Consider the following 27113-nt stretch of genomic DNA (forward strand, 5'->3'; position numbering starts at 1 on the left):
CTTTGCATACAGTGAATAATCATGAATGGACGTGATGACGTCACGCCCATACGCCCATTCGCCCATTCACTGATATAGCATATCGCATGGTACTCGTTCTTGTCGTACTCTTTTTAATGAGGTCATGATGCTTATAAAAACGAGATACACACTCGTACAGTCGCATGCAAGTTTGTATGCACAGTATGGTACGAGATGATGACGAATTCACTTTCGAAAATAATTTTATTTTTCTGTTTGAATATTAATTCGCTAAATAACGTCATGTTTTACCATTATAGATAGAGATTCAAATCGATGCATTTTCTGGTTTTCCATTCCTCATAATTTGAAATAGCGCCCTCTTGCCTAAAACTGAACAGGCAATAATATTTTGCTTTTGGCTGCGTGGTGGCCGGCTCATGACAGAAATTTCGTCTCCGCTGACCAACTGCCGCTGACCTGGGCCCATGATTTCATAGAGCTGCTAAGCACAAAAATTTGCTTAACGTGAAATTTCTTCATTGATAAAAAACAGGATTACGAACCAAATTTCCATTTGTTGCATGTTGCTTCCTCACTAGCCCACCTTGTTGAGCTGTTTATGGCTCCGCTTTTAACATCGGTCTCATCAATGTGACAGTGATGAGACCGATGTTAAAAGCAGAGCCATTAACAGCTCAACAAGGTGGGCTACTTCCTTACATACTGATATTCAGTTGTTGCATGTTTGCTTGTCCTGAGAAAAAATCGCTTGAAAATTTGGTTGGCATTCCTGTTTAACCAAGAAGGGAGAAGTTTCATGTTTAGCAATTTTTTTGTGCTTAGCAGCGCTATAAAATTGGGCCCTGGAAATCAGTTCAAGAATATGACCACGCACGGGGAGATTGTGACTTTATTCACCACCGCCGGCGGTGTCGTGCCTTCGTTTACTTTCAACCACATCATAGTTGCAAGCGCCAGATGATGCCCGAGTAGGCGTTGGCATAATAAGTCCTATAGGAGGATGGTTATCTATTAAAATGCTTCATTTACTATTTTCAGGCTCAAATTTCACCACTTTATCTGAGTAAAGGTTTTAGTTTTAATACACCTGGGGCCAGTTTTTGAAATGGCCTATAACCAGGGGCGTCAATCCGTCTTGAAGTGTGGGGGGGGGGGACATAAGATTTACGGCGTGGGGTTCGGGGCCCGCTTTAGGGCCCCGGGATTTTTTTTTGCCCGTAGATGCTCTCTGGTGCAATCTAGTGAATCTGAGGGGTGATGTTCCCCCCCTCTCAGATGTTGGAATTTGATGCCTATTTCAAGCTATGATGCACCTATTCTTGCTATCATGGTTATTGTACCTAAAAAGCAACTAAATTATAGCTTCGTTATACCAGTATTGTTTCTGCATTCTAATGCTCAGACAGCGTTTCATCCCTATCATCACCAGACCTAAGACACAAGCTTTATGGGGCAAATCTGTCAGAATGGAACAGAACATCTGTAAAATGTGAGCAGCAGTATAGAACCTTTTGGGTTGACAGCATCTTCAAGTGCGGACATATGAACCAAGTTTTAGGGGAAAATACTGTAAAAGAGTAAACACGCGAGTGTAGAACCTTTACGGCATGGGTCCGGGCCCGCTGAAGGGCCCGGGAAAATTTTGAATTCTAGATGCTCTGTGGTGATCTTAGGCCAATAAGAGGCATACAGAACGGAACAGGACATCTGTAAAATGTGAGCAGCAGTAGAAACTTTTGGGTTGACAGCATCTTCAAGTGCGGATCTATGATTCAAGTTTTAGGGGAAAATACTGTCAAAGAGTGAGCACGCGAGTGTAGAACCTTTACGGCATGGGTCCGGGCCCACTGAAGGGCCCGGGAAAATTTTGCATTCTAGGATAGATGCTCTGTGGTGCAACCTTAGGCCAATAAGAGGCATACAGAACAGAACAGAACATCTGTAAAAATGTGAGCAGCAGTAGAACCTTTTGGGTTGACAGCATCTTCAAGTGCGGCTCTATGAACCAAGTTTTTGGGGGTAAATACTGTCAAATAGTGAGCACGTGAGTGTAGAACCTTTACGACATGGGTCCGGGCCCGCTCAAGGGCCCGGACAAAATTTTGTATTTTTAGATGCTCTGTGGTGCAATCTTTAGAGCATGCGTGTGGGAAGCCTTTACGGCTCGGGGTGCGGGCCCGATTAAGGGCCCGGGAAAATTTTGCATTTTAGATGCTCTGTGATGCAATTTAGGGCCAATTTAGAGAGGGGAGATTTTGTCATCTTTTGCCAATAGGATTAATGCCCATATAAGGACACAGGGTTTCGTCTTACACAGTGCAAAACTTGGGCTTCATGATAAAGGTGGTCAAAAAGGTGGGGGACATTTGATATTGTGTCCCCCACCCTCCAAAAGGTGGGGGGGGACATGTCCCCCTGTCCCCCCCCCCCCTGATTGACGCCCATGCCTATTACGCCGCCTACAAATTGATGGGTTTGTCAATGAAATTGGGCCCAAGAGTCAATTTCAGGAAACGCTAGGATTAATCCTAACTTAGGATGGGTTTAATGCGTCCTATCTACAGATACGGAACTGAACTCGTCCCAGGTCATAAGAGCAATCCTAAAGTTAGGAAGAGTTTGGTGAAATCGACCGCTAGTGTGTCCCACTACGTTGACCATATAGTCCCTCCACGCCCCACCGTAGTGTCTTATTCACGCTGTCCATCCCATGTAGGTATTATAAATAATTTGATCAACTGTTGATGGTTAACGAAACGTTGCTCCCTAAGACTCACTGTATGCATAAATTATTTCAATTTTTAAAGATATACATGTACTTCTGTGAACTGTTGTTACACACTGAATGTCTGTTGAACCTTGCTACCATTAGGCCAAAACAGTGCACTTCAGATGGCTGCACACAAATTTGGGGCACGATTTTGTTCCTGTTAAAAAGTCACATGCGTTGTTCGCAGCACCCTTTCCATATTTAGCCATATATATTTTCTTCCCTAAAAAAATACATCACAATGCTCTCACATTGACAGGAAAGTGGTGGTTCGGACTTGTATATCGGCATGAGAGTGAGACCCCAATAATAATTACTGATAATCTCAATGCAATCGTAATCTTTCACCGTCCTGTACTGTCAACTGCCAAATTTAAATTTTGGTTAAACACATAGCATACATAAATATTATTCCCAACTTCACCAGCAAAAGAAAGAAACAAAACGCACAAATTAATGACATCATACAGTTACCGTTGTTTATTTATGTTCCATTGTGCTGAGCGCTCTGAACAAAAAAGGCGCCAACATAATAAGAATATAAGCATGGTACTGTACTCAACATTGAAGTATTATTATTTAATACATATAAATCAATCTCTACTTACTTTATACCATACAATGTAAATGGCTGTAACACGTTTTAAAAATCTATCTTTATATTATCCATTGAAGATGATCCTTTCTTTTAGTGTATCCTCGCCCTCAAACAGATTTGGAAAGTTGCCTAACTTGCATTGTGCCTCAAACGAATTTTTACCATCAACCAAGAAAAATCCACGCAGAAAATATGTCTTCATTTTAGCTCAAGAAAGTGTCATCTACCAGATATGATATCCCTCAGTTGTTTGTATTCATTAGTAATCACTGTGTGATTTGGGGTACATTCTCTTGTCATACAAAAGTTCAAAAATAATGTTGACACAGTGGAATTTTAGTTGGACAAACATTTTGTTACGACAATATTAATAATACACACATTAAAATACCCATAAGTTTTGTGCCAGCGTCTCCTTTTGGATATTATGATGGCAAAACACTGGTCTTAAGACTGTCAGTGACAAATACAATAACAATGTTGGCTGAACAAAATAAACCTAGCAAAGCACTTTCAATGTTTTTGTAAACAAACTTTTCTTTTAAATCAGACAATATGAAATCAGAACCATCACTATATTTGAGTAGTTTTGCAATAACACTTGCTAAAAATATATATGACCGAGAAGAAAAAAACATGGAATAAAAAAGAAGCGTGTCAAACAGTATACATGTATTTGGGAGAATCTGCAAAGGATGGTGACACTCCAACTTTTGTTTAACTTTGCCAAGTCTAAACCAATCTGTGAAATAGGATCACTATATTTTGACATCATCTGCAGTCGTAACAATTATATATTATATTATTATCATTATTTTACATATTCCATGAATTTGCAATGAATATGTGAGCATTAATACAAAGTTCCCACTGGATGTTAAAATTGCTGATACATGTACATCTCACTTATGCAGTGTCCAAAAGGCATTTTGAGCATACCGATGACCAAAATACAAATAATGGTTAGAGAAAACTCCCAAACTAAGACCAGTTAATATGCACTTGCTTCATACAGGCAACCCAAGTGTAAGATCCAAAGACATTCCAGAAACCAGGTATTATTAAAACACCCTTCTCTAATTTGTTGATATTATCATGTAATTTCATTCAGCAAACGCAGGAAATATTTCATTAAAGTATTGAACAAGGATGACTGTAGTTTGAAAGCCAAGTATAGCAGGCACAGTGATTATTTATAATAGATTATAAAATAGGTACATTACACAAAAGCTGATGGTTAACAGAACAACTAATAAACTTAAATCGTTGAAAATAAAAAGGAATATCAAATCAAAAGCTATAAATGTCAAATTGTGTGTACCTCCCTTACTAATGGTTTGTTTTATACTACATGTCTTACTTATATGTACATTATAAAGTTATTAGGAATGAGATCATTAGTTAGTTATTAAGTGCGATTTGGGACATTTTGCTACACAAGTCACATCCAGAAAAGCCCACACCTTTGAAGACACAAAGTAGGGTTTGGAAATGGCATATTAAACAAACCAAAAATACCTGCAAAAATATCAGAGTGCATTTCGCCAAAATAAAGTAATGAATATTCAAAATTGCATACATCTATTTTTTTATACAAAGACATGGATATTCAAATATCAAGCCACGCTATCTGAAGCAATTTCTATCAATTTTTTATAAAGCACATTTCCACTTTATCTTGATGGTGGGCCCCTCTTTAGGACACTGCATATTTCTCATCACGGACTCCAAATAGAGTAAACTACTGAAAATGCACATGCTATTGCAGGCTACCAGACTATGCAAACAATAAGTCCCATGAAACAGAGAGTCGGGCCTTTACTTTATGAGCCTACAGCCGCCCATGTATATCATTTGTTTTACTAGGTTTCATATTAAGCACCTAAACAGTTTAATCGAACAGTGCTTGACCCATGAACATACATACAAATATTTGCAATGAACATTTGTGGTCTGACCACACATTACACAGGAATTTGAAAGTTGAAAAAGCGTAATATTGGTATTGCATCAAGAAATTAATTGAGACCATGGTCAAGACCAATTCCAATGTAAAAAGAAAATTGTCATAACAAAATTGACCTGTATTTAGAAACGATGTGAAAAAGCATGACGGACAAAACCAAAGCAACAGAAACAATGGGTGGTGTGAAGTTCTAACTCTTGTTTTGTCAACAGTTGAAAGAATGCAGGCTGCTTCATATGAGTGACACTTGTCGTGAAGAAAAATCAACACACATAATAATCTTGTAGAATCTTCCCCACTTGCAGACAACGAAGTAAACTGCAGGCCACTACAGTAATTTCAAATGAATTATTGAGACCAGGACAATTTGGTTGGTCTTTGTGGTTAAGCAGTTTTTTCTCAGCACACTTAGTCCCACTGCAATCATAAATATTCTATGTACAGCTTTAAGAACTTTTGACAATTTATCATACAGCAAGTACTCAAAAAGGGTGGACTATTGGGAGGGGTTGAATGGATACTTTTCCCCAGATCTTTTAATAATGGCGGTCTTTTTAGATGTACATGTAGCATTGTTAACTGTTACAACAATCAGTCACTAATGTTTATGACAAACCATAAATAAAAGCTTTGCCTGATATTCATGACCTATTCCAGGCACCAACCATAAGAATTCATCCTAATTCAATGCTCCTCGTGGAATGTTGCAAACTGTCAGAATCAACAAAATGAAATGTTGGTACATCAAGCACTTCAATATCTAAACTGGGCCCAATTTCATGGCTCTTATGGAAGCAGGGAATTCTGCGCTTACGTCAAGCGTATTGCACAGGTTAACGGGAAGTTTTGGCTTGTGCGCACTCCATGTTACTAGGCATACTACACTTACAAAGCTGGCACAGAAATTTGGAGCTTGCCATGCAAGTGGAGAAAGGTGATCGTAAGTGCAGAATTTGGCGGTTAGCACAGCTATGAAATTGGGCCCTGCTCAGATGTATGCACAATTATATTCACATGTTGTCCATGGACATCCCATCCATGGACATCCCATCCATGGACATCCCATCCATGGACATCCCATCCATGGACATCCCATCCATGGACATCCCATCCATGGACATCCCATCCATGGACATCCCATCCATGGACATCCCATCCAAAGCAACGAAATCCTGTGTGTCTTCAATGAACAATCAAAATTGCAAAAACCATTTCCAAAATGCCGCCACACAACAACTTCATGAACACTTGTGTTTCGCATACAAACTAGACCATACCACAACACTCTTTATACATGTGTATATATATATATTACCTCATAATAGATGTCATTCATATAAATCCGGGATACGTAAATTTGATTCAATTGTTTTCTTGCCCAAAACCAGTATCACTGGTTGCTTGATAATGTGATACTTTGTTTTCATAAGCTATTCAACAATGTGGCCAATAGTGTCCCAATTTCATGGAACTTTACAAGAGAGTTCCATTCTCTGGAAACAAGTTATAGCTGTATGAGGGTAAAAACATCCTTTAGTCAGGAACTTGCACCCAGCTGGTTCTGGTGTAATGCATAGTCATTAGTCAATACTGAGGCTCATTAACAAAGTCATTTCTTAGCATGCCAACTGGCCCTATTGTAATCTTGTGAATCTTACGATTGCCAATAAGTGACAATTCTTGTCCAACAAACCTGAAGAAGCAAAAAGGTTGTTTAGTCATAAAGCATGACAACATGTTTGTGCTTAATCTCCTAAAAGGAGATATTAAGGGTCACATTCACTGCATTGGTTCAGTTTTATTCAATGGTTTTAATTTATGTTTGAATGTATTGCGTGACTGTCTATGCACTTTGGATAAACTTGTCATGAATGATACAACCTTGTTACAATATAATGGTATGTGAACACTGAGTATGTTTAGCAGTCTCATGATTGATACCCCCTAGAGATTAGCGATGTGACAAGGAAAGCTTAGAATGGGAGGGGAATTCTTAAGGTGATTGGTTCTTATATTGCCTGGCAGCAGTTCTTCTTCCTTGGCTCTGTGTCTGTTGTAGGGGGAATTGTAATGGGCTTGACATCTGAGCTAGGTGAGTCCTCACCATTGCCACCATCTCGAATGATCTTTTGTGAAACTATCTTATAAATTTCTGTAGAAAAAAAAACAAAAGAAAAATTGCTGTAATATAGAAGGCAAAGTATCTATGGTCAAAAGCAACATGAACTTGTGCATACAAGCCGTCCTTTGCTTTTATATGTACATAAACTCATGCCATAAGAATGACCAAATAAAATGTACACTAGTTTCATAGGTTTCAAAGTTTCTATAAGGTGTCATGGCAAACGGTTTAGAGCATCGAACTCAAGTTCAGGTGGTTAAGTCATCAGGGTGTGGGTTCTAATCCGGACCATGACACTTGTGGCCTTGAGCAAGACACTTCACTATAATTACTTCTTTACACTCGGGTATTAATGGGTACCTGCGAGGGTAGAGGCTGATATTGTTTTAGAAAAAGCTTTTGGAGTGCCCATCAGCTTTGGGCTGTATACTCCCAATACAAGGAGCTTAGAAAGACTCTGGGAATGTTATTGGCCCAATGACCAGGGCAATAATGTAAAGCGCATTGAGATATTAATGAGAAGTATGCGATAAATAAAATTTTGAAATTATTCTATGACCTATCAAGCTTTAGACATTAAAAGCATGACTAATGTATACATTAAGTCCTGGTACATTGGCTTTGGATTGGACACTTTGGGCTTTAAAAAGTATTTGTTTTGATATGTACATAGTTGGAAAAATATTTTTAAAGTAAAATAGTGACTCGCATAACAATCCCTTGAAAATGGTGTTGTATTTGTTGCACTTTCATGACAAAACACAGTCCACTAGTTTGTGGAACGAAATTGTTGACTCCACAGAATAGCTAACCGCATTTTTTCACTACCCACTAATTACGAATGCAGGAAGGTGTTTTTGTGCACGACAACTTACAACACTCGACACAGTTGGTAATTGCCAAAGACCAGTGTTCTCACTTGTTGTATCCCAAAATATGCATAAAATAACAAACCTTGTGAAAATTTGGGCTCCATTGGTCATCAAAATTGCAACAAAATAATGAAAAGAAAGACAAAACATCTTTGTTCCTCAACTTTGTGTACTTTCAGATGCCTAAAATGGGCTTCAGACCTGAAAGCTGATATTATTTTGGGCGAGAAATTACCTCTTTCTCAAATTACTTCTTTCTCATTACCTCAGAAAGAGCCCATTCCACAATGTTTTATACTATCAACAGCTCTCCATTGCTCATAACCAAGAAAGTTTTTATGCTAACAATTATTTTGAGTAATTAACAAGTGTCCAGTGCCTCTAAAGTATTTCCAAACTGCCAAAGTATTTCCAAACTGCCAAAGTATTTCCAAACTGCCAAAGTATTTCCAAACTGCCAAAGTATTTCCAAACTGCAAAAGTATTTCCAAACTGCCAAAGTATTTCCAAACTGCAAAATTTTGAGAGATTTGAAGACAATTTGACCCTTTAATAATGACAACATTTTTGTTTTATTAAATAATTTGATGGATGGCACCAGATGAGAATCACATATGTGACTAAACACACCAAAACAAAACACATCTTTGTGTAACTTTGCTTACCTGTTAATATTTGTTTAAAGGCTTGCTCTACATTTGTTGAGTCCAGGGCTGAGGTTTCAATGAAAGATAGTGAATTCTTTTCTGTATACAAGAAAAATGACACAAAATATGCATGTTAAGATATATAAATTAAACTACTGACGTAATTGCACTGATGTGATAACCAACATGTGTACACGATATTACTCTGCCTATTCAGAGAGCTCCTTCAACATTTCTGGATACACAGAGCAGTTTCTGCAAACTACATCAAAATGGTCTGGACCCATTTCATAGAGCTGCTTAAGCACAAAAAGTAGCTAAACACAACATAATTATGTTTACCACAAAAAGGCTACCAGCCAAAATAACATTAGACATGAACGATTTGTGGCAGGTAACCTGCTCTTTTATGCTTAGTAAAAATGTTTGCTGCTTAAAGACACTTGACGCTATTGGTAATTGTCAAAGACCAGTCTTCTCACTTGGTGTATCTCAACATATGCATAAAATAACCAACCTGTGAAAATTTGAGCTCAATTGGTCGTCGAAGTTGCGAATAACAATAATAATAATAAGACTTGTAATGCGCACGTATCCACCCTGCTGGGTGTTCAAGATAATAATGAAAGAAAAAATTACCAATAGTGTCCACTGCCTTTAAGCAGCTTTATAAAATAGGGCCCTGGTACCAAGAACAAATTTGGACCCGTTCATTCAGGGGTCATAGTGTAGTACATTATTTAAACTATGAATGGATAAAATAATGACAAATCATCCAGTATGATCTTTTGTTGATGTTGGACCTAAATGCCGATGGCAAATGGATTGTACACAGTGGCAGAAATATTTTCATTCTGTTTCTCAAACTCCCTGGAACGGAATGAGCTGAAACCAATTTCTTTGCACACGGTTTGACTCTTGTGAATGCATTTACTGTACTTATGTAAGGCTATACATGGCAAATCTGTGGGAAAACCAAACAAAGCTGTTATTACACTAGAGCTGAATGAAACTACAGCCACTATGACAACGATTGAAGCTTTTTACTGCCCTTAGGGGTTGTCCTAAGTTTTCAATATCAAAAACATCCACAACAGTTAACTATGTCCCTGGTAAAGCAGAGCAAAATGCTACACAAAATGTTTCAGTTGCTCCTCAAAAATCACCATTTACTATTCGATAATATTAGCATTCAGTACATGTATGCACAAAGTCTGTTCAGTCAAAGTATTTTGCGATGCAAAAGTGCTGGCATAACACTGCCAAGTTTTGAATTTGCACTATGTGGTTTGGAAGTGGTAGTTAACATAGACAACATGTCCCAAAGCAAATTTGTTTTATTTTGACGAACATGTGCATGACATAACGGAAGTTTTTCTTTCTTCCAAACCAATTGCATTCCACTGCAGGAGGAAAGCCTCCTTAAACAATTTTCCCTTTCATTTATTTCTCTGTTGCCATGCAATGCCCAACAAAGTTATTAAATGATCAAGACATAAAATCAGAACCATTTAGCACTTCAAAATGATAAGAGACTATCATGAGTAGCAGACAAGGAGGTATAATTAAAGTCATGAGTTTTCAATCTATCTTGAGTTGTATGTTGCAATGCAATCTGCCCGTATCGGACAACACAGTTATTACATTAGTCTCTGAAATTCTTCAATTAAATGCTGCAAACACTAAACTCCTCCAAACAGATTGTTTTGTAAGTGAGGCAGTGAAATAGAGCTGGATTCTTGGCTATGCCTAGCAGTTCATTTCAGACCCTGAAAATCTGGTGATCGTTTTGAAAGCCAATTCTTGATCAGTTTAAATTCCTTTTTCTATATTGGACCACTTTACAATGTGATCTTTTTGTAATGCATTTCAAACTTCATTCTTTGGAAGTTGGTCTAAAATGGAAGCAATTTTGATTGAGTCTAGTAGTGCATATGATGGCATTACAGTAGGGCGCTGCATAGTTGTTTGAGACTGGCAGAATATTATTCTCATTGCACTGACTGAATATCCTCCACCTTATTCTATGCCTTCATCAGCATTTTCACGTTAATCTAGCCCAATTAAACCCCTCACAAAATTCATCAAATATGCCATGTTTCTCACTTGGACAGTAGCGAAACTACAGCAACTGGGCGAGATTGAAAAAGCGCTGCAGTGTAGTTTTTGTATTGCATATTAATAATATCGAAGTCTTATCAAAGTCTTATACAGCGCACGTATCTACCAAACAAGGTACTGAAGTATATATATAAACTTTCAGAAAGATAGGTTATTGCAGTGATGAATTCTGAGACTCAAACATTTAGCACCTTATAAGGGTTTACAAGGATTTACCAGGAACACTGGGACAAACCCCTTCTCTTTTTGATAAGGGGACTGGGTTCTTTTACATGCATTACAAACTACATAAGACCTACAGCTTTACATCCCATCCGATGGACGAAGCAATGGTTAAGTGTCTTGCTTAAGGAAACAAGTGTCACGGCTGGGGATTCGAACCCACACTCTGCTGATCAGAAACACCAGAGTTTGAATTCGGTGCTCTTATCCGCTCGGCCACAACACTTGCATATCATGTACCCATGCTGCATATGGTACTATGATAATACCACACCAACAGCATCGAAAACACGTATTCTGCGTGAAGTTGTGAAGTAACAGGAAGTGTTACTGTTTGCTTGCATAGCATTTTACAACGTCCAAGCCTTGAAGACCTTGACAAAAGGCTAGGTCACAGTAGGTTTACAGCGCAGAGCTGTTCCCACTTGACTTTTTAGCTGCCCTGATAAGTTACCATAGCTGCGCAGAAGTGTTAGATGACCTCTTACGGCCGGTTAGTTTTCATTCACGGTGTAAGTAAGTTGACAGGGAGGTCAGTTTACCATGCGTTCCCATTGGATTTAATTGTGTTATTCTACAGAAAAGTCACGAAACCCTTAACAAAAAAATCCAATGGGAACTTGGGTTTAGTCTTCATGAGTTACCTGCAAATGCTTTTGCTTCATCTGTTGGTACTGCCCTCAAGTGTCGTAAGTCACTCTTGTTGCCTACAAGCATGATGACAATATTATTATCAGCATGGTCTCGTAGTTCCTTCAGCCATCGTTCTACATTCTCATAGGTAAGATGCTTGGCTATGTCATACACAAGTAGAGCACCCACTGCACCACGATAGTAACTGCAAAGTAATTCAATCAAGCTTTTAAGTAAATACAGTACAATAAATTCTTCTGATGATGTAACATCATATTGCTGAATTTTAATACTTCAAAAATATAATAAATCCAGGTATGCATCTGTCGGGTGTGAAAACCTGGGGAATCTTGCGGTTCGTTCTGGCACTCAATATTTTTTGAAACAGCCCTTTGAGATTGCAAGACGTCTCAATTAGGGAAGACATCGTGGTACTTCATCAAAACCACGATTTGCCGATAATTCGATTAACCAAAAATCAAGACGATACGGTAATCGTTTAAGAAATGGTGCAGCAATTTTCGATAATATCGAGATATTGCCAAGCTTATGTAGCCGGTGAGGAAATTTTGTGATTTGGAGGAATGAATCCAAACTTGTCTTACGCGCTTGTGATGGCCCTGTACCGCTCCTGACCAGCTGTGTCCCATATCTGTGCCTTTATTGTCTTGCCATCAACCTGGATACTCCTCGTTGCAAATTCTACTCCTATGGTGCTTTTACTTTCAAGGTTGAACTCATTTCTTGTGAACCTTGATAGTAAATTACTCTTCCCAACACCAGAGTCTCCTATCAACACAACTGGGGAACAAACAAAATCGAGACAAAATCTGTTTAATATTGTGAACATTTTAAAGGCATTACATTACAAATTGCACTTGAACAACGTTCACAATTTATGCAAACCGGATCTTTTGCATATGTTTACATTACCAGAAGAGTAGAGAGAGGGGTGGTACAATGTAGATGTCCATGAGCATAACAGGTGGCGCTATACATGCTCAACCCTATTAACACCGATATTCAATTAGTTCGCGCTGTGACAGGGTCCGTGGCATTTTGAACACCCGAGGGGAAACATAGCAACCAAGGCGAAGCGGAAGGTGCCATTTTCCCTAAAAGGGTGTACAAAACCCATGGACCCCAATTACACAGTGCAACAATTGTTTTGTTATACCTTGGCAACATTATTATTCCTCTTCTCAAAGTTCTGTTGTCATCTTCCAACATTACGACGGAGTATGCATAGTTTAATAAGCAGACGAACCGTTGTTTAAAAATAAGAAACAATTCTTCACTGTTCCCTCGAACCCGCGGTTGTTTCGTACTAAGCGCTGGAAATCGACTAACACTAGGAACGATCAAGGTAATGTACACCAGCTAACATCACTCATGTTACCTGCCGAGCTGTGCAGCCATAGTACATACGTTTTTGTTGCACGTCACTTGATTGGTTCTTGACCAATCAAACTTCACAGTTTGTTACAGAGGTACATGTACATGGTACATGTACATCTACACATACATGGCAGTCCACATGGGAGTATGAGTACCATGATGCTCATTTTGTACAATGCTTAACTCTATGCTTCATGTATTAACACCAACTGGTAAGCTTGGGCGATATCGATTTATTTTATTCACGATATATCGCCGACTATATATCGCGATATTCGATATAATCGCGATTAATTAAATTTGACATTATCAGACTTCAAACTCCTAGTGAAAGTTGTAGAAGAGACAGTCATAGCATTAGAGGTGTGTTCTAATGACCTATTCTTCTGGTTTTACTCCAAACCTATGGGGTGCAAGATGTCTCAGCTTGCAAATACATCGTGATATTGCGATATTCAATCGATATCGCGATATATCGCGATATATCGATATTTCGATTAAAACCAAATCCATCCGATATCGAAATCGTTTCCAAATTAATATCGCGATATTCGATAATATCGTGATATCGCCCAAGCTTACCAACTGGTTATCATCTACACATACATGGCAATCCACATAGGAGTGAACCATGTTGAACATTTTGTATCATATTTTTTAAACACACCGAGCGATTTCAGAACAAACAGTCAACAGCTAGTTTACACCATACTGCAAGAAACATAATCATCTATCTTTACAAATGTACAAAGAGTATGCAACTGCGAGGTACATTCATACCATTGACACCTTTAAGGCCGAGTCACACTGCAGCGATAACGATAAGGATCAAGATGCAAGTATTATTGCTATTTGAGAGTACAAACATCATGAGGATTGGTGCAAGCAACAACTCTTTGTTAACGTAAATGCTGCTTTTACATGACAAGCTTTAGCTAGAGGCGTGTCTGGCATCTTTTTTTTTCTGTCACTTTTGTACAAATAGCATCATTTTGATAATATTTCTGTACTAGTGTACTATGAACATTACTGTGTAAGTAAGTAACTTTCAACACTTTTTTCAGTTTGTGGCAAAGTTAGATATTACATGTATTTCTAGATCCTGGCACACCCTGTGCACCGTTTCAGTGTCTACATGAACATCAAGTGTCCATAAGTTATGTGCACATTACTAGTGGATTAGATATCGTACGTGTACATGTTCATAATTAATGTACGTGTGTAGTTAGTCTGTTACTGAGTTCACTATTGACATCAGCTTCATCATCATGCCTTATTAGTCTAGCTACATATCAGCTACTTTTGAAACCTGTCATGGCTCTCGGTTTCTTTCATTTCATCATTTCCACAAGTACCAGGAAACAACAAATAGTAATGGTTTCTTAAGCCAGGAAGGAAAAAAAACAAGAGCTAAATAAAGCGCTAAATTGTGTGTGTAGTCCAGTGTCCAATTTAAAACTAATTTGATTAATAGTTCTAGAATTGAAAATGTAGGATTGGCACAAACATACTGTACATGTATGTTTGTTACATGTACATGTAGTATGTATGTACACACATCTAGGCAATACTGTACACTGTATAACTGAACACTTGGCACACAAGGTTAGTAATTTGTACATGTAACCTGTGATTGCAGTGTGTGCTAATTCTTAGAGAGGCCTTCATAAGGACCTCCTGGAAGAATGCAAGGACTAGGTTTGGCTGAAACATGCTGGTTTGTCCATAGGAGTCAATGCTGGCCATTTGAATATTGAGTGACCTAGTAGTCGTATTGCCATGTCAGCAATTTCAATGTCAGTTCATGATCGTTAGCCGTCTTAAAGGCACTGGACACTATTGGTAATTACTCAAAATAATTGTTGGCATAAAAACTAACTAGTTAACAAGCAATGGAGAGCTGTCAATAGTATAAATCATTGTGAGAAACAGTCTCCCTCTGAAGTAACATAGTTTTCGAGAAAGAAGTACCTTTCCACTAAAACATCAGAATTTGATTTCGAGACCTCAGAAATCAAGCATCTGAAAGCATACAACTTTGTGAAACATGGTGTTTTTTTTCATCCAGCAACTTTGACGACGAATTGAGTTCAAATTTTCACAGGTTTGTTATTTTGTGCATACATGTTGGGATACACCAAGTGAGAAGACTGGTCTTTGACAATTACAAAAGGTGTCCAGTGTCTTTCTTCATGGGGACAGACTTGTGAATTATGTTTTTTTCTTATTAAACCAAAATGCCTGACCTACATCTAAAACTATACTTGAAAGTATTTTTTAAACAATGTGAATTCATGCACATATCCCCATCAAATCAATGTGGCTTTATCAATGCATTAAAAACTGCTTACAAGTGTTCAGCACATTTATGAATCTACACTTGTAATAGGCAAAGAACACTATTTAATGTTAGACCAATTTGAATCCACAAAATTTGTTTGTTCTTATTCTATACCATGGTTTTCCGCCATTACTGGGACAGTTCCATGCTCATGATGATGTATGCATAAGGTGCAGTTTTTAAATTGCCTCAACTGGCATTTGCTCAACATGTGCTAAGTTCTATCATTACTACAAAACAAAGCTCAGGGAAATACAGTATCCTATACATAATGTACGTAGGTATGCTGAAAAGAAAGGTGCCATTTCATTCTCACTGTTGGCTTTACAGTTTGTAAAAAAAGAGACAATTAATTTAACTGCTTTTTCAGTGCAAATATATATCTAAATGGACTTAGTGAGACTACATACTGATGTATGTCATTCAGAATGAGAGCATTTTCCAACATACCTGTACAGCTCTAAATCCACGGGGTGTGTAAAGCTTCAAAATACAGCTTCAAAATGTCTAACTCCATAATTACATACATAGAATGCCCCATAATAAGTTTGTTCATTATGTGCATCTACACTTGCATACACTTACTGTAGCTACATGTGCATGTAGTAGTCTACTGTAGTGTGCCTTGCATGAGACTTGCGCACAATATTTTACGCATCTCTAAATAGCATCTAACTGTACTCCAACATCAGGTATTCAATCCCTAAACAGTTCCCTATATAAATAATGTCAGTGACAATCAAGTTACAGGCCAGCTGTGCATGAAAAAACACCCAGGGGAACTCTATTGGCTCCAAGGGATAACCTGTCACACCAATGGTCACACTTAATGGCAAAACATAGTTCACCAATCCTTTGTGATGCAACTGACAAATCAAATGTTGCACATTAAAAAAATGTTTTGCCCTTGCTTATCTGAGGGCCCCTTCTTTTGAGACTAAAATGTTCAGGTCAGATTACTACGAATTACATGAAGCATACACATACAATGCAGGGTGTGGACATTGCATAATGTAAGTACAAATTATGAGGACAGAAATAGAAAGCTATGTCTGCATAATCTCACCTTCGGATTCAAATGGAATGCATACCTGTAGGCACATAATCAATGTATTATAACTGTGCAATTTGTTTATAAACCTGATTGAAAATGTCAAACCTTATGGCTCCATGGTCAAACCAAGGACACTTGTTTCAAAATGGCTATTAGGGACAACTACCTGTTATTGCCAACCAAAACTCATCCAATCCAGATTAAGGTATGTACATGTGGGTAGCTAAAATACTCACTACATGTAGGTCTACATGTATGTGTGTTATAAATAAAATACATGAAGCACTCGTCACAGGGCCTACATGTACATCATTGTACAATGACATCTGTTCACGTTGTCATTTGAAACAATTTGCAAACCTTACCACTTGTACTAAATCACCAAATCACTTCTGTCTGGACGCACACAAATGTTACAATGAATAATCACACAATGGGCATGGATTTTTCTAAGATGAGGTCATATTACCTGCCAAAAATAACTTTCAGTAAAAAATACGGATCAATGATTCAAACAGGGTGTAATGTTTCATTGAATAAATACTGTGTATACTACATGATGTATGTATTTGCAGCACAGTCCAAAGTTTAAAAAATGTATGCCTGTTTGTTAACTAAATAATGGATATTTGATAATATATTTTTTAAATGAAGACACCTCTTTCAGTTAGAGCCCTAAATGAGTTAGCCGAGTGCGAGTTAGAATCCCCAGCCGTGACACTTGTGTCCTTAGAAGCATGACACTTAACCATTGCTTCGTCCTTTGGATGGGACGTAACGCTGTTGGTCCCATGTGTTGTGTAATGCATGTAAAAGAACCCAGTGCATGCGCTTATCGAAAAGAGCCTGGGTTCACCTGGTGTTCCTGGCTAAGGCTGCTGTATGCACCGTAGTACTATGTTAATCATTACATGGTGTGCTAGCCTAAGGATTAGGTCTCAATCTTCGTCCCACTCACCTTGCAGTAAAAATAATTGGCGCTTTGTATCCTTTGGAAAAAGGTGCGTTATAAAAACATTTATTACTATTATGAATTAGCCAGAAAAAAAGCATTTTAAGCACAATCCACCTGTTGAAAAGATATTTTTATTTGTAACGGTCAATATTTGACCCATGCCCAATAGACTCGTCCCATGAAATATGTTGATTTCACATAACACGTGCGCACTAACATTTTGGTTGGCAAAATGAGGGAACATTGCGCCGTTTTGTAACATTGCGTCGTTTTGTATGGCTAATGGCTGCGTGACGCAAGCACAATTGGAAGTGTTTATCTGTTCATCGATGGCTGAAGTGCCATAGACTGGGTTGGACAAACCATGACCAGAGGAACTCCATGAAACAGTAACACGCAAACTGCCAGAGCCACAAAGAAACTCAAATTTCAGTTCATAAGACTGCGTGTTGCAGGTTTTTCTAAATGTGGATATCAATCAGTCCTGAACATGTTTGTACTCTGTACAGCATTAAACACCAATCAACAGAAGGGAGTTCTCCGCCCAAAGAGTCAACCCATGGGTGATGATTCAACACATAGAAATGAAGGGGAGGTCCTCTGACTCATCACATCCATGGACCTAACTATGAACCTTAAAACAGCTCAAAGGCTCCACAATTACTTCCCTAAAGAACTGCCCACAGAGGACATGTAATTGCTGAACATTTCAGTTGATCTCTCTGGCAGGATTAAAATGAATCTTTCAGGGAACTCCGGTCTACTTTAAGGCAGTGTCCAAAATTATTGGCTTTGGCAGTGGCTGTAACGTTGAAAAGTGTCTTGAAGGTCGTCATTGCAGCCGATGTCGGTCACTTCGTACCCAAGTCACTTCGTACCCAAGTCACTTCGTACCCAAGTCACTTCGTACCCAAGTCATTTCGTACCCGAGTCACTTCGTACCCAAATTGTTTGAATCTGACAGAAGTGGCCGGCCTTCATTATTTTCTTTCATATGTGGACATCGACACTGATTATTTTCGCGGTAATTAAAAACGACTTGCTGGAAGATCAGAATAAATATTCCTCACTAACCTTTGTAAAAAAGCGCCCAGTTATATTGCTGAATTAATGTTCTTCACCTTGACGGGATTTTCTTGTGGAGTCATGGGCTCCGTTTTTGACTTGTCCGACGGAGAATGGCATGCGCATTGAGGGCATATTTTACATGAGGTTTTCCTCCGTAATTTACTATGTTTGCTTTTTTTTAAACTCTCCTAAAAAAGTGAATGTTTAATCAACTGATAACCAGTGCTAATAACAAAAACGAATCCCAACTTTGGTTTGAAAAAAAAAAGCCATGAAGGTTCGTTTCAAAGTGTTTCCTTCGTCTCAACAACCGTTCCCAATTCATTCAGGTATGACGTGACTTGGGTACGAAGTGGCTGGGGTACAAAGTGGCTGGGGTACAAAGTGGCTTGGGTTTGAAGTGACTTGGGTACGAAGTGACCTAGGTACGAAGTGACTTGAGTACGAAGTGACCGACATTCATTGCAGCAGCCAACAGCCAAAGCAATGGCCAAAGCCACTTGATTAAGCCTCAGCCTTAAATTTAAAACTCACTTGCTGCAAGACCATAAAGAAACAACACACAGGTTTCATACCCACTCCACTGCTATACAATGTACATCATCACATAGAAGTGAACCCAAAGATTTACATACCACCAAGACTTCGGTCCAGTAAACTAGTGCCAAACATTCCGTCAACACACCCCCAACAACTCAAGTATACATAAAAAATCCATACAAATATGGATTTCGTTTGTCCCAATTTGCAGCCTAGCCGTTGGCTGCAATTATGCATTCTCTCGCAGAGCTTGTACAGCTATGGACAACAGAGGGCGCCTTCCTACAGATTACAGTAATTGATTGATCATTGACCCAAGATCTCGGCAGTCGGGGGAGTGGACAGTGTACACAATGTATGTACGCTTCTTGTAAATCCATCATCGAGGTCTTCAATGAGAAACTCAATTTTTATAAATGAAATGTAACCTGCAACCTAAAAAAATATTATACTTTACAGTGGTATGTCTCTTCGGTGTTCAGACAACTCAACGGTTGAGACAGCTCAACCGTTCGCACAACTCAACGGACCGTTTGTATAACTGTCAGACAACTTGACTGAGGACCAAGACATATCGTCAGATAGCCGTGACGGGGGCCTCAGCACGGGGCGACATAGGGCCGGGAAAGGGGGGGGGGGCACGTTAGGGTTAGAGTTAGGGTAAGGGAAAGGGTTGTTTAGGGTTAGGATTTACATGAAACTCGTGTCAAAGTGTCAGAGTGTAACCATTCAACCGTCGACTTGTTTTGGCTGTCCGTCGAGTTGTCTCAAAGTCAAGTTGTCTGAACCATTGAGTTGTCTGACCGGTCGAGCTGTCTCAACTGTTGAGCTGTCCGAACAGTCGAGGTGTCCGACTCTGATAAATGAGTTGTCTGACATCTGAGGGCAAGGTAGTTTGTTTAGGGACGCTATGAAGGGCAAAGAAGCAGAGGAAATCCTGGGACAGCATATTGGCACTTTAGGAGTGGAGATACTTTCATTCGTGGCATTATATTAATGATTATTATGATATAAGCTGTACTGTTACAATTCAAAAAAGCAACCACAATCGATCAGTTTATTATAATCTCAGTAATTTACATCTGGTTGATTATTTTGTCATTATGAAGCAGTCACTTACTTTAAGACTTCATCATCAGAATAATCTTGGAACCCCCATATACCATACTGGTGGGCAATGTAACTGTGCGTTATTCAGTGAAGTGCACATTTTAGGCTACGGGGCGTTTACACGTAAACCATATTGACCACCAAAATGGTGAGCATAGCACAGTCGCCGCCTGTGACGTGTGTGAAGGGGTCAATAGACCTTATGAACACGAGTACGGCGCCCTCACCCTGAGATCAAAAGGAGGTTGTTCGTTGGCCAATCTATGAGCGTTTCGATTGTTTCGTCACCGTTTGACCTCAAAGATGGCGGCTGGATGACTTCAATGCAAAAGGTCTTTACAGTAGGCCCCTAGCCCAGGTTGGACTCCTCCGTTGCAGGCAACGCGACGGAGTCCAGGGTATAAAGGTCCCGTACCATTGCGAACAATTTTCAAACATCTGTTAAAAATATTTCTACCTAAGTTGGGAGTCTGAACTTTTACTCACATGTTCCTTGTAGTTGGAACTTCAAGCCCGCGTTATTTAAAATTGTTGAATTGTCTCCTTTGGTGTTAATATTTTGTGAAAAGAAAATTGAAATTTACGTTTTCCATTTCCACATCGTGCACTAACTTCCGTGTAAACACTTTCTTGCACTGATCACTGGCGACGCCATCAACTTGCGTCAACCACTCACTAAGCAGATGGATAATAGTCAGCGAGCAATTTACACAAAGCGCAGTACATAGTATACCGAGCATAGACGTCTTGTGCCAAAACTCCATGTGCTGGAAGCGTATCTCTTTCCCAGGACAGATGAGGCCGTTAAATTGGCGCATGCTAAGTGGCCTCATCTGTCCTAGGAAAAAAATATACACGCGCAGGAAAGCGCCCTCTGTTGTCCCTCTATATGACAAGAAGAAGCCATGTGAAAAAGCAAGATGGCGGCAGACGACTTTGCTGCTTATAAATATTTTTTAAGAAAAAAACTCACTTTGTAACCAAAATTCAACCTGAAACTTTAAAAAATTCTATTTGAGGTGTAGTGCTTTCCAGTTTTATGCCTCCTGGATTTTAAATGTGTATTGGAGGAGTTGAAGGCGATTTGATGGCACCTACCCAGTTGACGGCGAATAGCGGCAAGACAGCGCGCTGCACTCTAAAGCCATGCGCACTTGGGCTCACACTATCAATTGGTATATGATGATCAACATCGCCAGTGCAGAACTTCGACATATTTTCGGAAATAATTTCTTCCATGAATATATTTGTTAGCTGTAAACTCGTTGAAAATATAGTGGGGACACTATGAATATATGAACGGAATTTCAACTTCTCAAATCAGGTAAAAAATAAAGAAAATTGTAGTCAAATTTGTGTTCGCATTGTACAGAACCTTTTATACCCAGGACGTCAGTGCAGTGGCACTGACTGACGTCCTACCAGGGCTAAGTAGGCCCCCTATTTGTTATCAGAATGAGAGGTTTACCACCCTAACTGTAGTTTCACAGTTTGCATATCCGTTGTGGAAAATCGCAAATCTAACCACCACTCGTTCATTTGTTCAGCAGTCATGGCATTTTTTTTTTTTTGGGGGGGTCATCATGTTGGTCAGGACTCAGGTTGGTATTAATAATTATTATAAATATAAGATTTCATTTACTTTTAGGAAGAATAATTATTAATGGGAATTGCCGAATTGGATGGATGAAAGGGTTAGACAGTTTTTGATATCAGTATTTCCTGCCAAATGACAGATCTCGTAATCACTCAAATAATGAAATAACTTAAGAAAGGTGAGATTACACTACAAACTATAGGCAGCAGTGCAAGTTACAATGAATGAACTGTCATGACAGTGGCCATTTTGGTCGCACTTGCCAGTGTTACCAATCCAGATTACGATAATAGATCGGAGCAGGGTTTAGATTCAGTTTAAAAATACATACACATTTCATAAAACGCAATTGAAAAAATAGCAACTTCTCTATGTACAAAAACTCAACTCGTGTCTCACCTTTGAATAGGTAGTCGTATTCGTCGTCTTTCGTTCCCATCGTGAATGTGATGTGTATTGGATTGTGTAGATACCGCTATCGGTTTACGTACGAACCTTTTGACTTCCGGATTGATATTTCCCCGGCGTCTACGCACCCCTGATGGGTACCCCCCGACTAAATTCTGAAAATTTCTCTTTGGTTAATTGGCTAGATGTATATTTGTTATATACAGTTCTTAATCTTACACGTAGAAATTACGATGGCTATGATATTGATATGTTTATCATGACTTCATCTCCAAATTAAAACTTTCCGTCATTTGCAATGGCGGCGTCCCTTAACGCCCCCCTTGATTTCTGCGCAGAAGAATGACGTACTTCTGCGCATGGGTGTACAGGTGGTGAAGATCCCGGATGAAGGAATATACCTCACTCGATAACGTTGTTCGTTTTATTGTGGTAATAATATTATTTGATCAACGATTGGGCAATGCCATCTGCCAGTGTTCGAATTGCATTGATGAACGACAAATTCAGTGCAATAATATGCAACAACAATTATTATTGGCAGGGTAAACATCCAAAGCATTTTCCTTCCCCCCCCAATCCCGTGACAAGTGTTTTCCAATTCCCAACAAAAACTTCTATAAGATAGCTGTTCGAAAATTCACTTCGTAGATCGAAAACTTGAGATGCCACAGAAAGAAAATAATGAAAAGTTGCATAAAAAAGCCCCAGCGCATAGGCGAAGGAAGTTACCGTGTTTATATAGACCGCCAACCTCTGAGCAAGTTGATTGTGGCATTACCTCCATTGTGGGGTGGGGGAGGGGGGGGGGGGAGTTGGGGATGATGTAGTATAATGCTGTGTTTGTCCAAGCCGGGGGGGGGGGGGGCCACGGGAAATCAGATCGCCCAATATTACATCATTTTACGACCTAATGCTAGGTTTTGTCAATAACTAATGATATGCTAGATTCTTACTGTTAGATTTCCATGAAGGAATAGTTCATGCTAAAGTATGAACGAAACTCAGTGTGTCAACTTTGTTCTACATTTACGAGGAGGGTAAAACGTAGGAAATTAAAAAAAGGCACCCGAAACTCTGTTTTGGGGGAAGTTCTACTTTTGTTTTTTTCACTTGGGTCAATATTGTGAATTTTAAGAATTCACGTGAGTACCACTTACTGACATAATACAGATCAATGGTGAGCACAGAGAGTATCTGTTTGAGATTCAAAATGGCTGCTAAATGTCGGTTATTTTTATATACTTTTGTTTCGTCCGCGTTATGTTGGAGTTGCAAACCCCCAACAGTGATCTACAATCACAACATTTGTGTTTACATACAACTAAATATCTACAAATTCTTAAGACGTCGAGACAACAACAAAACTACACACGGACAAAACAAAAAAACTTCCAGCATAACCTACAGTAGCCTCTACGAAAAATTGCAAGGTTTTTGAAAAAAGAGAGTTGGAAAATGAACTTCAGTTGAAAATATCCCGATTCAATACTCGAAAAAAGAACGATGGATGAGTAACAAAACATGGTGTTCAACTTAACTTATTTATTTAACTATAGAACCATCCCAGGGCTAATACGTCTTTTGTTTTAAGACAAATATAAAGGCAGTGGACACTATTGGTAAATATTCAAAATAATTATTAGCATAAAACCTTTCGAGTAGAGAGTAGAGAGGTTGATAGCATACAAATATTGACTGCTTCGAGTGCTATGGTTAAAACTACGACTCCCGGAGCGTTTTATTTTCCCGAGGCGAAGCCGAGGGAAAACAGAACGCTCCGGGGATCACCGAGGGAGTCATAGTTTAAACCATTGCACGAGTAAAAGCAGCCAATATTTGTTTTCTAACACCCCAAACATTTCTAAATACTGTACAGACTTTACAGACCTGAATGCTACAATCCACGGACGACGCGAATACAGATTGCAAAAACTTTTACTGTGCTCTGCATGTAGTGTCATGTAATCCGAAATGGTTACAGACTATTAATTTATCATCCTCGTGCACGCAACGGACGTCTGGGTACTGCACGCCGTGTGCTAGTCTTTCGGACTAGCGCACGGCAAACCGATGCACTCACACGGCCGTCGTCTAGCAAAACTAAGACATATCATGTGACGCGCTCTAAACCAATGAAAAGGCAGAATATTGGTAAGGGGTGTTATAATATAAAACATTGTGAGAAACGGCTCCCCTCTGAAGCGGAGTAGTTTTCGAGAAAGAAGTAATTTTCCACAAATTTGATTTCGATACCTCAGATTTAGAATTTGCGGTCTCGAAATCAAGCATCTGCTGAAAGCACATAACTTCGTGTGACAAGGGTATTTTTTCTTTCATTATCAAATCGTTGATCCAGTAGCATCCATCGGAAAAACGCACAATAATAAGACGCCCTCTGTTGGCCATTCACTTTTTCGATCTAAGATCGGCTGGGGCCAATTTCACAGCGCTGCTAAGCACAACAATTTGCTTAGCATGAAATGTTGGTCTCGATAAAAACAGAATTACCAACCAAATTTCCACGTGTTTTTGAGGATAAACAAACAACAGTTGAATACAAGTAACAAGCAATATGGAAAAAATGGAAATATGGTTGGTAATCCTGTTTTTATCAAGGAAGAAATGTCATGCTAAGCAAATTTGCGTGCTTAGCAGCGCCATGAAATTGGGCCCTGGTCTCATTCGAGACGAGGATGTGGGTCATGACGAGCTTGTATTTGTACAAATAATCAAACCTTGTTTTCGGGGGGGGGGACAAAATGTATACAGAATATCGTATTTTGGGGTGTTTGCAAATGCAATTGGGTGGGTGTTGGCCATCTCTAATTATAACTGCTTATTTATTGAAGAGTACCTTCATGGGTAGTGCTATTCTCCGTCGCTGGGCGGCACACATTTACATCTTGAAGACTAAAATCACAACTTGTAGCTGTTTTTTCCTTCTATACTACCACACCCCCAATGACAGTATTGGAGTCAAAAAGACTCTGCCACGGTTTCAAGCTTCCGAATTGCGGAGTCCGAGGATCGCGCGCGGCAATTGATACGATCTTCAGTAGTGAAACTTTTCTTTACACATCATTGTAGACAGCGTGTTGTTATAGGCCATAAGTTCAAAACCTCTTCCAGGTGTATTTAAAGCCATTATACACTTTCGGTACACTCCCCGGGTCACAGGTTGACCAAGCCCCACTTTTCAAAATAAAAGCAATAAAATGTACGTGAGGCCGTCCGTGTCTGGGGAGGGGGGGGGGGACATGGAATGGGGACAATGTATGATATTGCCTGAATGTGTTTATAGTGTTGGGGGATTCTGTACCTCCGGAGATTCTGTCCCCCATTACAGCCACGTGTACAAACTTATTCTGATAGGCGCCCCTTTTGTATCACTTTTCTCCAGCCAATGTTTTCATTTCAAATCACAGAAACCCTGGAACCCAGGGGGAAACAAAATTTTCTGACATCGACATGGTGCGCAGGTGGCCAAAAGTGAACCACCTGTCCAAGTTCGACTTTTGTCCATCACCACTACGTCCGATTCTTTCGTCCGACACTTCCACTTCCAATTTTTAAAGGCCTATTTTGTATAGAAATGTTTGATAAAATGGACCAATCAATAATATGCCCAGGCCTGTACACCTTTTCCAGTTGCTTTTCCACCCATTTGCTGGCAAATAAAACGAAATGAAATGAACAACATCGACGACGGGATGGGAGGGAGGGGGGGGGGGCATGCAATGCTGAGTCGGTATCAGACCACGAAGAGTTTAGTCAGATTTTGCTCCATGACCCACAATCAGGGCCATAGATCGGTCGAGTTGGTCTTTAAAAAGCGTTTGTAACCGTTTGTTAAAAATGCATTTATTTATTAGAAAGATAATTTAAAAGTAGAATATAATGATCCACACAAGTATCGCTCGAAATTGCGTGGTTTCCTTGTACCTCGTCGACAAAGTGACACGATCGGCCATTTATGGGAGTCAAACTCAATGGCCGACCGTGTTAGTTCGCAAAGTAAAAGGAAAACCACGCAATTTCGAGGCAAATGTGTGTGGAAGACCTTTAAAACATCTTTCTACCCATGTGCATTTTATAACAAACGCTTTTCAAAGACCAACTCGACCGATCCAATAACGTGTTCCTTTAAGTGTACAACTTGACAGAGACATTTTTTATACAATTAATAAACGGCTCACACTCGGGAATAAATGACAAGAACACCGACTACATATAAAGGTTTCTGGGAATTTATTTTTGACCAGTTCAGAATAACTTATAACACCACTCTCGTTTTTATATGGAGTGTTTTAAAATACGCAACTTGTTATTTCCCGTCAATAAACGGTAAAATGCAGACAATATATTTCACTTAAATGCGTCTGCATCTATCTTCAGTTGAAACGGTCATTCATTGCGCAATGAGTCATGCGAATAACATCATTTGCCGCGAAAGGTTGATGCGAATTTGATTGCTTCGATTGGAATTGCCCAAATTCATTATGTTTTTGAATAGCATGGCGCCAAAAAGCCCACAAATTGCTTACAATAAAGTGAAATTGAGTTGCTCCCAAGTTCGTAACGAGTAGTTCACATCAGGTTGAAATGATGTGATGGGAAACAATCACAGCAACAGGGCGGTGTCGTAGCATTCACATTCGTAGGACGCCGATTTGCCGTAAATCATTTTAACTGGGTGTGTTTGT

General features: G+C 39.2%; 1 protein-coding gene across 1 annotated transcript; it reads right to left on the reverse strand.

Annotated features, from left to right (window-relative positions):
• Positions 1-3208: 3208 nt before the first annotated feature.
• On the reverse strand, positions 3209-22730 carry LOC139937090 (ras-related protein Rab-11B). Its single transcript, XM_071932084.1, has 5 exons — positions 22399-22730; positions 12542-12737; positions 11948-12141; positions 8979-9059; positions 3209-7471 (listed from the first exon to the last, which is right to left on the reverse strand). The coding sequence occupies exons 1-5, from the start codon at positions 22436-22438 to the stop codon at positions 7329-7331; spliced, it is 654 nt and encodes a 217-aa protein (XP_071788185.1). The 5' UTR covers positions 22439-22730; the 3' UTR covers positions 3209-7328.
• Positions 22731-27113: the final 4383 nt, after the last annotated feature.

The sequence above is a fragment of the Asterias amurensis genome, chromosome 5 (genome assembly GCF_032118995.1).
Source record: "Asterias amurensis chromosome 5, ASM3211899v1".
Lineage (NCBI taxonomy): Eukaryota > Metazoa > Echinodermata > Asteroidea > Forcipulatida > Asteriidae > Asterias > Asterias amurensis.